Source organism: Rhineura floridana, chromosome 6 (assembly GCF_030035675.1).
Source record: "Rhineura floridana isolate rRhiFlo1 chromosome 6, rRhiFlo1.hap2, whole genome shotgun sequence".
NCBI classification, from domain to species: Eukaryota; Metazoa; Chordata; class Lepidosauria; order Squamata; family Rhineuridae; genus Rhineura; species Rhineura floridana.
The window spans coordinates 151,701,072-151,714,574 of NC_084485.1; the positions used below are offsets into that span (position 1 = coordinate 151,701,072).

General features: G+C 39.5%; 2 protein-coding genes across 19 annotated transcripts in view; both read left to right on the forward strand.

Annotated features, from left to right (window-relative positions):
• Positions 1-13,503, forward strand: part of RABGAP1L (RAB GTPase activating protein 1 like) — a 371,757-nt gene that overhangs the window by 152,274 nt on the left and 205,980 nt on the right. Inside the window, exon 14 of one of the 18 annotated variants that reach the window (XM_061634139.1) lies at positions 8,175-8,322. The exons of 16 other annotated variants lie outside the window; for them this stretch is intronic. In XM_061634139.1, the coding sequence (XP_061490123.1) occupies positions 8,175-8,246 (72 nt within the window). In that variant the 3' untranslated portion in view covers positions 8,247-8,322. Of the gene's footprint in view, positions 1-6,839; positions 6,965-8,174; positions 8,323-13,503 lie in introns of those variants that run through there. One more of the 18 variants, XM_061634143.1, reaches the window with a different exon arrangement.
• Positions 8,451-9,902, forward strand: GPR52 (G protein-coupled receptor 52). The gene has a single exon (XM_061634160.1). The coding sequence runs from the start codon at positions 8,474-8,476 to the stop codon at positions 9,557-9,559; it is 1,086 nt and encodes a 361-aa protein (XP_061490144.1). The 5' UTR covers positions 8,451-8,473; the 3' UTR covers positions 9,560-9,902.

Here is a 13,503-nt window from a genome sequence, read left to right on the forward strand (position 1 = left end):
ACTTATGGCAACCCTATGAATAGGGTGTTCATGGTAAACGGTATTCAGATGTGGTTTTACCATTTCCTTCCTCTGCAACTGAGAGGCAGTGATTGGCCCAAGGTCACCCAGTGAGCTTCATGGCTGTGTGGGGATTCGAACCCTGGTCTCCCAGGTCCTAGTCCAACACTGACCTGGGGGAGGGGCAGGGAGGGTAGGAGGAGGGGGAGGAGAGGAGATTGGGTGAGTGAGCACTGGGCAGAGGGGAAGCCCCTTTCCTTTCCAAAAGGAAGACATTGTGAACAGTATCATTGCTTTTCAGTGTTTCCCCCACCTTTTTATTCAACAGCAGGCACATGTAGCCTCCCATCCAAATTTAAACCAAATCTGTCCCTGGCCACATCCACACCAGACTGTTATTTCACTTTGGACACTCATGGCTTCTCTGAAAAGAATCCTGGGAAGTGTAGTTATGTATTGAGGTCATCTCTGGAAGCTCTCTCCAGGTGTCTATCTGAGGTCAGGCAAATCAAAATCTGAGGTCAGGCAAATCAATACCTGAGCTAAGCCTTCTCAGAGCTGGCACCCTGTTTGTGGATTTACTTTCACAGAGAGGCCTGCCAGGAAGAGAGGAGACTCCGGTGCTGCAGGACTTGGCGAGCCCACCCTCCTATGCAACATGGAAGCTCCCCAAGCTATTACTCCCCAAGCTGGACGTCGAGACGCCGTCTGGCAGCGGGCCCTCGTCAGCATGGACCACTTCCTCGGGTGCGTTGCTGTCCCGCTGTTCGCTTTTCTCCGGGGTGGCCGTGCCCACCAGGACCAGCGGCTTACACCCAGCTGTGTGCCCAGCATCCTATATCAGAGGTGGAAAAATGGCGGAGCAGGGCAGGCGAGGCAGTGGTTGGAACAGCTGCAGCGGCGGTGGCAGCGTCGTTATTGTTAGCAGCAGCCTGGATAAGAGCATTACCCTCCCACCAGACAAGATCTTTCACAACCTGGAGAACGCCAAGCAGTTTGCCACTGATATCAAGTTTCTCAATGTTTGGAGGCGGTTTAATTCTCAGGTCTTCTGGGTGGCCCCTCCCTTCATCAGAACCTATCTCGTTTATTCCTGGGGGACCAAAGAATTTGAACGTCTGAAAAGGAAAAACCCAGCTGACTGTGAAAATGATGAGTAATTTGACTGATAACGAAGAACACAGTTGCCAGCATTATTCTTGTTCTTGGCTTGTGGACATGTATATACAAGTATTTAAAGTAACACTTGCTCAATAATTTGCTTTTAATAATGTCATTTGTTATTTAACTTTGAGAATTTTTCTTTAATTTTGAGAATTATATTAGAATCATAGAATCATAGAGTTGGAAGAGGCCTTGTAGGCCATCGAGTCCAACCCCCTGCTCACAGCAGGAAATCCACAGCTAGAGCATCCCCGCAGATAGCTGTCCAGCCTCTGCTTGAAGACATCCAGCGAAGGGGATCCCACCACCTCCCTAGGCAGTCGGTTCCATTGCCGAACTGCCCTTACTGTCAAGAAGTTCCTTCTAATGTCCAATCTGAATCTACGCTCCTGCAACTTAAAACCATTAGACCTAGTCCTACCCTCTGGGGCAGCAGAGAACAAATCTGTCCCCTCCTGTATGTGACAGCCCTTCAGGTACTTAAAGAGTGCAATCATGTCACCCCTCAGCCTCTCTTCACCAGACTGAACATGCCAAGTTCCTTCACCCTTTCCTCATAAGACTTGTTCTCCATACCGGCTATCATCCTCCTCGTTTAATTATTTTATTGATGTATTATGTTCTATTGAGGTATTGTTATATTCATGTTTTTTTTTGTAAGCCACCTTGAGGGCCTTTTGGCCATAAGGCGGGGTATATATTTAATAAATTAAATTAATTAAAATTAGTTAGTGAAGGGCGCTGAGAGTTGCTAGGAGATGCCCTGTTCCCCTCACAGAGCTTCAATCAGAGTGGCTGACTGTCAAACCAGTCTGGCTACTGGACCTCTGTCAGGGGAATAGGAGTCTCCTCTCAGCACCCTTCACAAGCTACACTTCCCAGGATTCTCTGAGGGAAGCCATGACCATTTCACATGAAATCAAAGTCTGGTGTGGGTGTGGCCCCCTGATTAGGCAAGCCAAGCAGCCGTGAGTCGTGACTTTTAGAACGCTGACGGTTGGTTCTTAGTGAGCATGTCCGGCATAATCATTCAGTTCAATGCAAAATTTCTTAAATTAATTAAAAATCAGCCAGTTTTTTTTTTAACTTTTAAACTGCAGAAGATGAAGGTTGGAATATGGGGCAAGGTCAGTAACAGGATTACAGGTACTCTGTGAACATGGCTTATTTTTAATGAATTTCAAGAGATTATGAGCTCTGACAGAAATGTCCAACAGGGGTCTGGTTTTTCTCTCTCTCTCTTTAGACTTTGAACTCTCGATTCTTCCTGACTGTTTTGTTTATTGCCATGAAAATTGAGAGAGTTGTTAAGGAAGCGTTTCTGAGTTGAGAACTATAAGTTTTGTAAGGTTTTGTTTTGAAATGAGCTTATGGGAAGCATCAGAATGGCATGGGGGTATTTTCAATTTAACATTGCAGAATGTGAAAAATCCATGCCGGCTATAGTATACAGCCACTCTTGTGGCTATATAATAGTAGGCATATTGTCTGTTGCTTAATGCAGTGGTTAATATGAAGAAAACTCTGGAGACCATGGCCTTTTTAAAATGCAGATAGAGGTACAAGTGTTTGTTTTAGTATAGTGAAGATATTTTTTTAAAAATAGCATTTATAGTGAAATGTACTTATAATTCACCACATATACACAATAAAAAAGCGGTGTTTTTGAGTTGTTCATCCCTGCAGTGGTGTTAGATTTAGTGTTCAAATTTACCCTTGCCTGAGGCAAATGTGTTCCCAACAGCAGTATTTAAAGTGTTTAAAGCAAAACCTTGGCTGTTGAACAGATTTGTTTTATTCCAAGCTACAAATAAGCTACAAATATGATCCAGAATTTCCAGGCTGTTTCTAAATTTTGAGTCTTTTTGTATCCCTTGGAACTGAAACGAGCTGGAGAGGATGATGAAATTAGCACACAACTGAAACATTGGCTTTCTTCTTCCTCTTCTTTTCCTTTATGCCCTTTTTAAAAAACTCATTATAAAACTGCCTAAAGTGTGATGGGGATGTTCCATTGGGTTGTGGTTTGGCAGCAATTAATTTACTGTATCATTGGTGAATGTTTGCAAGCAAAAGTAGCTAATGTAGAGTTATAGTAAAAATACTTCATTGCTTAAATGCTGTAAGGCTACTTGCATCTTTATTAGTCCTATGATGACATGAAACCTGAAAAAAATGTTGCTGGGAACTCTACAGATGCTCCTTAAAGCTCATGATTCCGCTCAGTAGAAAGTAGGACATGAACCTTTTGTACTTAATCTGAATTGATGGTAATAACTGTGTGGAAGAAACCTACTTGAAAAGCTTTATACTTACAGCTGTTGATTTTTCAGTAGCTCAAGCAGCAGGCAGATCTGAGGATGTTCAACATCTATATGAAGTTGTTGGGTGTAGTCATTAGGAATTTGGGGGTAAAGAGTCATCAGTATGGTGATGGCACACAGCTCTTATTTCTCAATAACATCTGAGTTGGGAAAGCCTGTGCATGGACTGGGCCATTGTCTGAGCACTGTGGTGGACTAAATGAAGGCCAATAAGCTGAGCTTGAACCTTGGAAAAACAGGCACAGTGAGTAGGTGGTTTTCGTGTCCGGGGATTGGCCAGTTGTCTGTTCTGGACAGGGTTGCACCCCTCTTGAAAGAACAGGTTTGGAGTTTGGGTGTGCTCCTCGATCCATCTTTGTCACTGAAGGCTTGGGTAGCCTCAGTGGCTAGGAGTGCCTACAGCTGATACGCCAACTACAGGGACTCTCATATGGGAATAGTCTGGCCACTGTTGTTCATGCATTGGTAACTTCAAGACTCAATTATTGCAGTATACTCTATGTGGGACAACCCTTGGGCCTGGTCTGGAGGCTCCAGATGGTGGCTGGGTAGAGAACACAACTGAAACAGAAAAGCAGAGCAAAGGAAAGTCCAAGGGGTAGAGTCTAACTAGTTCATAATGAGCTTTAATATAATTAATATTTAACTCTTCAAGGGTCATGTTACTATATAGGTTGCACTTTTCAGGCTCACTTAAGGAATGATAAGGCACGGGTGGGGAAACTTTTTCAATCAAAGGGCCACACTCCCTTCTGGGCAACCTTCCAATGGCCACATGCCAGTGGTGGGCAGAGCCATATAAATGTTACCTTTGTACAGTCAGCTGGTAGACTAATTTCTACATGCACTAACACACTTCTCTGTCCTCCATCCACAGAAGCAAGAGTTCAAGGGTACATTCCAGCTAGGTAACAATGCTTGGGATGTGTGAGATGTGAAACAGAGCCAGTGAGGGTTGAGTTCCAAGGGCCAGATATAGATGCCTGGAGGGCCACATTTGGCCCCTGAGGCTGTGGTTCCCCATCCCTGTTATTGGGTGATTGTGATCATGAAAAACCCACCCTCAGTCAGGGAAAGTCTTAAGTGAGCAGATTCTGGGGGGCTCTTCCAGATGAAGCTTTTGTTGTGCATTTGCCCTGCCTTAGTCGCTGAGTTTTTCAGAGGATCCTATTCTTAAATTGCTCCTGTTCTGAAAACAAGCTGTCATTCTTTAAATGGAAGCTGTCATTGTCTGTCGTGTCATAAATTAAAAAAAATTAAAAAAATATCCTAGGGGTGAGGGCAAAGCACAGCCTTCCTCTTTCAGCAAGCCTTTTGGGTAGAGACCTTTTCCCAGTCTGCATCTGTGTTGGAATTGGAATTGGTTTTTAAGATTTTTTAAAGCTTTTTTTTTAAAAAAGATGTTTTATTTTAATATGTTTTAAAGTCTTGTTTTTAAGATGTTTTAGAGTGCTTTTAGCAATTTTGGCACCCTGGGCTCCTTCTGGGAGGAACGGTGGGATATACATTTAATAAATAATAATACATAAATAAATTTTAGGGGGGCGCACCTATTTGCTCCACCCTGGCTACAGGGCTGTGAACATGGGCTTTCTTTTGAGTAAAGGTGCATGGAATCAAGCATCTCAGGCTGCAGTCCTATACGCATCTGCCATTGAACCTGGTGAGGCTTACTTCTGAATAAATATACATGGGATGAGCTGCATGATGAGGTTTGAGGAGAAAAAGAGACAAAACTGTGATTATACATGGGAGGGAAAGGGTGAAGGAGGAGAAGGTGACAGTTTTTAAGAGTTTTTAGAATTCAAATTGTAATACAATTTAAATAAAAGAAGCAATAAAAGCACAATGAAAATCATACAGCATCTAGCACAGCACATAACAATTGCTACAATAGACAAAAAAAATATTGAGTGTTCTGTGAAGATCGTCAGCTATTTTCAAGTGGTCAATGGAGGGAAAAGTTTGGAGCCACTAGTTTAGTGTATATGTTCATAATTCTATGCTGAATATTTTATATATAAATGTCAAATTTAAGAATCATGGATATCATCCACTTTTTAAAATTGCTTTGCACATATCTTCAGTCTTATCAATGGAAAATAATAATATAAACAGTATGCTAATTGACTATTATTATTTTTAATCTAAAGCTTCCAATTGTGGTCCTGTTCTTTCTGTGGACCACTCCATTTCATTAGCTGCCTTGGAGGTGGTTCTCTTGATGTCAGACAGCAGCTCCATGCTGGACAGTGGCAGCTGTAATGACCTCTTTCTTCAGTTTTATCCTCCCCACCCTGCTGCCGGTCAAAAGCATTTATTCTAATTTATATGGTTTCAGGGAATTTTGTGATGCAGCTAGTAGATTAATTTTTAAAAAATTTGAATCGTGGAGTGCTGTCAAAAGTACAAATAAAATTCTGTAGACTTGATTTTATTTGTAATTAACATAAAAGTTCTTATGTGGCATTGTAGTGGTAATACATATTATAGATAAAGATTAATCTGAGTTGGCCATATTGCATGAATTAATTGGGAATTTTAGCATTAGTTGCAATTATTTTCCCATGTGTAATTATGTAAACAAGTGTGTGTCAATCATGTTTATAGGGAACCTTTATTTGTATGCATTTTTGTTATGGTTATATTATAGGAGTTTACTACTTGCAATAAAACACTTTGTAATTTCAAATGTTAAGCAATCATTTGGCTTCATAGGTTTTTTTTACTTATTTGTGAGTTTAATAATTAATAGGTCTTTCTTGCCAGTGGGGATTAGATTACTGCAGATTTGGTTTAGCTGCTGGTGGTTTATAGTATAATATTAAAGGTGTCTTAGGAGTTGGAGCATGTAAGTTATTTCTGTGGATATTTTTGTGGCTTGTTAGATGGAAAAAAGTAGCTCTGCGTAACCTCTCTGTTCCTAAAATCTTCAATATATGAATTGGGATTGGTCACTTTCAATTGTCTTCATTTGTCTGTCTTATTCACTGCTTGCTGTGGAAGGCTATAAGCCGGCATTGTGCCTGGCAACTGTTACCTAGTGATAGTTTCAGCTGCAGTAGCCATTGACTGCGCTTTTGATTGGGGCTGAAGGACCAAGTCACATTTCTAATGGTGAGTTTTTCTGCATCAGCTATGGATGAAGAAGAAAGGCAGGCTTAGTTGCAAGCTGTAATATCATGAGAGAGCATCTAAGAAATATCAGTAGCATCTTGAAAACTCATCACAGTAAAAAGGATTTCTGTGTCTACATCACAGCTTCTGACAAAGCAAATGTATATATGTGAGGCACTGCTTTAGTGCTTTGACAGAGAATTTAATGTTAACAGTATTTTAATTTTGTGATAGATTGTACTGCTTGCAGATGTGGAGTAATAGGCAACATTTTCTGGATGTTATAAAAGCATAAGGACCTTCAGCACAGCGTGGTGGTGATGAACATGAAACTTAGAAAAGGATGCTTTTTATCCATTCCAATGCTGCAGCAGGACAAGAGAATTTTTTCTTTATGATGTAAGAAATTCCTTTTTCAGAAGGCATGGCAAGGATTATTAAACAGCACCAATAAGATTCCAGCACTACAAAAAAGAAAAGAGGGAGAATCCACTATTAACATAAAATTGAAATGACCTTGGATTTTTTAAAAAAAGAATTAAAATATGTGAGCCGAATATTTCTCCCTGGCATCTTTAAGTGATTAACAATGCATTTGATTTGGGTGTGGATGATGGGGGGGGGTGTTAAAAAGCAAGATTGCTGCATGTACCGAATGACAGATTTATACAGTAGTCAAATACCTGCTTATTAGTGAAGATTGAAAGAGCTTTCTTACCCAACTGGATGTGTCATAGTGGCAAATGTAATGGATGTGGTAGTACTTGCTTACAAGATTAATAGTTTTTGAAGCAGATGGTTACCATTTTAATTGTCTAAAGAAAACTCGTATGTAGCAACTGGATAAATGAAGCCAGAAGACTGACTGAGTAACAGAATGTAAGGACCTCTTTTCTTGTTAAATCAACATTTTGTTAGCTTCTCAGAAGAATTTAGATGAGAATTAATGATCTTATTGTGTTGGGGCATATGAAAGAATGTGGACATCATTATAGAGGTGAGAAATAACATGGATATAACTTCACTGTAATGATCCTCTACTGTAGCAACTGTGGCTTGCTTTCTAAAGAAAATTATTTCATTTAATTGCTCCTGAAATTAAATGGAAGATGACTTGTATTCCATGAGAACCTTGGATTATCCTGCTGACTTCTAATATTGTAATGGACAGCATATATTTCAAATTGACTTGACTGAAACTCCAACAGCATGTCTGTTTGTGTCTTTCCTTTATTATACATGATCTTAACTAAATGGAGAAGATGTCGTGCATCAAAAGGACGAACCTGTTCTCCATGCACTGATTACTGTCCCAACATATTCCTTTACTTATTACCAAATAGTGACTTTTGTTTGTGTTAAGATGTCCAAAAACCTAACTTTAGTAATGCAGAATGAAGATGATACAAATGGCATTATTACTTGAATAGAACTAAATGATACAATATATTAGAATGAGAATCTTGTTGAACTTCTTAGTCACTTTGTTCCTAGATTTTAAATTTTTGGTTTAGAAAATTTTGAGAAATTTTGAGAATAACTCCTTCCTTTTTATTTTTGTTTTTTCAGGAAAATGCACTTCCAGAGATTTTTATCACAACATTGGCCTTTTCTCTTCTCTCTTTCAAAAGTACTGCTTAAACAAAGTGCTTTGTTTAAAAGTGCCTTGTTTTTTTGCTAAGGAAGAAATGAGCACAGGGAGAAGCTGAGTAGTAGCATTTTTTGCTTACTTTCTGCATTGTGAAGTTAACCATTTTAGAAGCAGTTTTAAAATCTACTCAGAGAAATTAAGACATAAACAAAATTAGTTGGTGATTCACAGATCACCTAGTTCTGAGTTCTGGCCACATTGTTATATAATGTAGATCATGAACCAGTCCATTTGGGTTGAACGGAAGACTCTGAATATGAGTGGTAGCATTATGAATGTATCTGAGCATTACTCCTGCCCATTTGGTTTTGGACACTACAATGCCATTGATATCTGCATCTTTGAGACTATCATTATTGTGTTACTAACATTTTTAATTATAGCTGGTAACTTAACAGTTATTTTTGTCTTTCATTGTGCTCCAATGTTACATCATTATACCACCAGCTATTTTATTCAGACTATGGCTTATGCAGATCTTTTTGTTGGGGTTAGCTGCTTGATTCCTACCTTGTCATTGCTGCACTACTCTACAAGTGTCCATGAGTCCTTGACTTGTCAAGTTTTTGGATATGTCATCTCTGTACTGAAAAGTGTTTCAATGGCATGCCTTGCTTTTATTAGCATGGATCGCTATCTTGCTATCACAAAACCGCTCTCCTACAACCAGTTGGTTACACCTTGCCGGTTGAGAATCTGCATCATTTTGATTTGGCTCTATTCCTGCCTTATCTTTTTGCCTTCCTTTTTTGGCTGGGGAAAGCCAGGTTATCATGGAGATATCTTTGAATGGTGTGCAACCTCTTGGCTTACCAATGCCTATTTTACTGGCTTTATTGTGTTCTTACTATATGCTCCAGCTGCCTTCATAATCTGTTTTACATACTTCCACATATTCAGAATCTGCCAGCAGCACACCAAAGAGATAAACGCCAGGAGAGCTCGTTTTCCTAGTCATGAAGTAGATACTGCTGCAGAAACTGGGCATGGCCCTGACTGGCACTATGCTATGGTTTTATTTCGTATAACTAGTGTGTTTTATGTGCTCTGGCTCCCCTACATCATCTACTTTATGCTGGAGAGCTCTAGGGTGCTGGAAAATCCAGCACTGTCTTTCTTAACAACTTGGCTTGCTATAAGCAATAGTTTTTGTAACTGTGTTGTATATAGTCTCTCAAACAGTGTTTTCAGACTGGGACTTTGGAGATTGTCAGAGACAATATGTTCATCTTGTATACATAAAAAAGACAGCATTGTTCAAGACCCAGTTCCTAGAAAACGGGCCAATTCCTGCTCCATCTAAGGAGAATTAAAACATTCAAATACAATGCAATATATGGGCTAGGTTATGGATTGAAAGGTGACTTGTAAGACAACATGTTGATGGATTCCAGAAGAATACTACAATGGTTAGAGATGGAACCTTGCTGAAATTGTGGTGTATGATGGAATCACTGGTAAGGGAAAGCTTCCAGTAGTATGAACTAATCTGCAGAGTTGAAAAGTAATTTATCAGCATTAATTGTGAAATTGTCACATATTATATATGTGGATGAATTTTGTAGTAATATGTTGTATTAAAATAAAACTTAGTTAAGACAGTAAGTAATGGATTATCAATTATGTCCTCAGCAGATACAAAATAAATGTTTCAATATAAGGCATCTTCAGTCTTGTAGTTTTCGTCTCTTGTACAATTTTTTTAAACTACTCTGTTTTTAAAATAAAAAATATTTTTTGCAGGGAAATAATGTATATTTTAATGTTGTGTTATAATATGTACGAATTACTTACTACTTTTCTATTCTTTTGAAATCTTTTGTCCCCATTGTGCAGGCATATTATTTATTCTTGGGCCAATCCAGCCCATATAAAAATGTAAATGTACTGCCTTCAAGTCGATTCCGACTTATGGTGACCCTATGAATAAGGTTTTCATGGTAAGCAGTATTCAGAGGTGGTTTACCATTGCCTTCCTCTGAGGCTGAGAGGCAGTGACTGGCCCAAGGTCACCCAGTGAGCTTCATGGCTGTGTGGGGATTCAAACCCTGGTTTCCCAGGTCGTAGTCCAACACTCTAACCACTACGCCACACTGGCTCTCTAAAGCCCATATAGCTGCCCCCTTTACAGCTGCTTCCTCCAGGCTGTTGCAGGAGGCTTAAATAATCTTCGAGCACAATCCACAAATGTGACTGCTGTTGAATACCCAACTGAAACAGAAAGATAGTATGCTTAGGGCAAGCTTTGAGAGATTATACCTTTGTGAATGAAACAGTTGTCAAATTACTGAAATTAACTTGTATCTTCTAGTGCCTACTAAATTAGCACACATTTATGGAGTCTTTTTGTGCTAATGCTTTTGCTTTGTAATATATTGCACATACAATAACATCAAATAGCAGTGTCACTTAGCTGCTCAATAACATTTTAAAAATGTAAATTTAAAAAAGCAGATTCTAGTTTACTTACTATAGCTGCTAATGCATTGTATTTTACATGAACTCGTCATGTATATAATACTGTATATTTTTTTTAATGATCAGTTTGTGTTATGTGCCTAATGGGTTTCCTAGCACATTGTTAAATAACTGTTTTAAACTTGGGATAAATACAATTTTAACTAGGCTTTACAGACATACTTCTTGAAGTGATAAATATGTATTAGACAAGTCTTGTTTGAGCTGTACAGATTAAGCGCTTTTGAAGGAGACTTGTATCTGGACTTTCATAATCAATTTGTGATGGTTCATAAAGTGTGTGGAGCATGATCCAATTCACATTAAAATTAGTGAGACTTAACATGGGCTGGGTTGTGCTCACAGTTATCGGTACAATATTTACATATGAATTTTTACTTAAGCTGCCAGTCTTTTGACATGGGCCAAATATGAAAATATCATTTTTAATAGAATTGTCCTTATATCTTTTTGCACTGAAGGTAATGAACTTTTGTGTTGGGTCCTCTTCTAGTGAGCTGACTACAGTATGTGCAGACATACATATTAGACCCTCAGTGCTTAACAAAATAACAAAAACAACAGAAGAGTCCTGAAGTCTTTTTCTGACCCAAATCATGCCCTCCTCTCCAGGGGCTTTGCCCCTTGTAGGGTTGTAAAGTGCATGCTCCTTAATTGGGAGTCGGGGAAGCTTCTTGCAGTGGTGTGGCTGGAAAATATGTATTCAAGAGACTTATATCAGATAAAGAATATTGACATTTTAATGCTATATTGAAAGGATATGGCTTCTATTAAGAAAAAGGGTCATAGCAGAAGAGATTGGGAAATTTATGGATGATGAAAAAAGTTTTATTTTTAAAAATAAACATATCCTAAGGATAATTGTTTTCTACCTGATTATTGGCAAGGAGATTAAACACCCCTTTCCCACCTCTGTTTATTATAATTGTATTTTTTTATTTCTTTTGCTGTTCTATTTCTGTTTTGCATATAAATAAAAAACCTTTTAAAACACCCCTTTTACGGGGTGGGGATACATCGAGACTAGTTTAGTTTTTCAAAGAATAGAGTATAATATAAGATTGGTGAGTCGGGAGATGTTGAGTTGACAACTGATTGACAGGAGCAAACAAGATATGGTGTAGGAGTTCTGTGATTGGAACTGCTGATGTCTCTTACAAAAAATTAGCTGTGGGGGCAGGGGAGGTGATTTGGATCAGGATCATGGGGAGGGGGGTTAAACCTCCCCTCACTGTTTTTCCTGCAACATTTCCTCTTTCCCTGACTGCTATTTGCTCATAAATATGTAATAGGTATGCCCATATATATATTTTCTTCATGGGTTTACCCCTGTGTGCTTGTTTTCCCAATGTGGCCAAATTGAAGTTTCAGGGAGATGATTTTCAGCAGAAAAACAGTATGGAAGGAAAGGGTTAAAAAACCTCTATCTTTCCCCACCATATTGCAGTCCCAGTCTTGATTTCCCTTCTCCTCCAAGTTAGAGCATCCCCAACAGGTGGCTGTCCAGCTGCCTCTTGAATGCCTCCAGGGTTGGAGAGTCCACCACCTCCCTAGGTCATTGATTCTATTGTCGTACTGCTCTAACAGGAGGTTTTTCCTGATGTTCAGTCAAACTCTGGCTTCCTGTAGTCATGGAACTGCTATGCCATGTCTAGTTTGACCTTCGAAGCATTAAGATGGAAAGCGGTGGTTGCTGTCGTTATTCCTTCCTTTGTCAAAGACCCCCAGGCAGCTTAGAACATAAAGCACACAATTAAAACTAAAATATTTAGTTCAATAAAAATTACATTCTACTCCTACAATACTGGTCAATGCCAGCTGAAGCTCGAGGGGGGGAGTTGTATTCAATAATTGGGGTGCCATTGCCAGGAAGGCCTTCTGTTGCTTCTTAAACCTGCAGACTTGCATACATGATGGTATTGCAAGGAGGGCTATTGTGTCAACATTACACTGTCATGTACTCATCACCTTTATAGTTGCTCTGAAAATCCTTAGGATCTCTTCAAATACCACTTTTTGAATGTGCCAAGCACTTAATCATACAGTCACATTATGGAGCCAGGATTGGCTGATTCTGTGGCAGATATGGGACTGTTGGTGTGGAATAATTGTTAAGAATTTGGAGAATGGGAGTGTGGCTTACCAGCATTAAGTTGTCCTTTAGCTCCCACAATTCGGGTTTAGAATAAGAATCGAATGGCAAGGTAAAGCAATCCTTTTTTGAAACTGCATAAAGTAAACTTAAGGGGAATGAATACAAGCCCATTGTGGTTTCAGGCTAAATTTCCACGGCTCCAGAAAGTACCTGTAATCTGATCTACTACCAAGGGGCTGTCAAACTCAGACAGTGGAATAGACATGGCTCTTAATGGAGGAAAGGCTGTAAAAGGTGGGAAACTGGCCAGTGAGGCTTTGACTGCTTCTGAATCTGATGAATACATTGACAAACTATATAAAGTACTGTCTCAAGACTTGGCAAAAGCTTTGGAACCGCTGGAATCTAAAATTTCTGTGATTTCCTCAAAACTAGATGATATAGCTGCCTATGGTAAGCTGTATTTAGGGGCAGTGAGGGCAGGAAAAAAACAATATTTTGCTGCCATTATCAAATCATCACTCTGCCTCCCAGCGGAGCTCTTCAGAATTGTCCAGGGGCTATTACAGTCTGGCCCCAGGGACATGGTAGAACCATCTGAGGCCTGCTGTAATGAATTTGCTAGGCACTTCCAGGATAAAATCTTTAGCATCCGCCAGGACTTAGACTCCAGT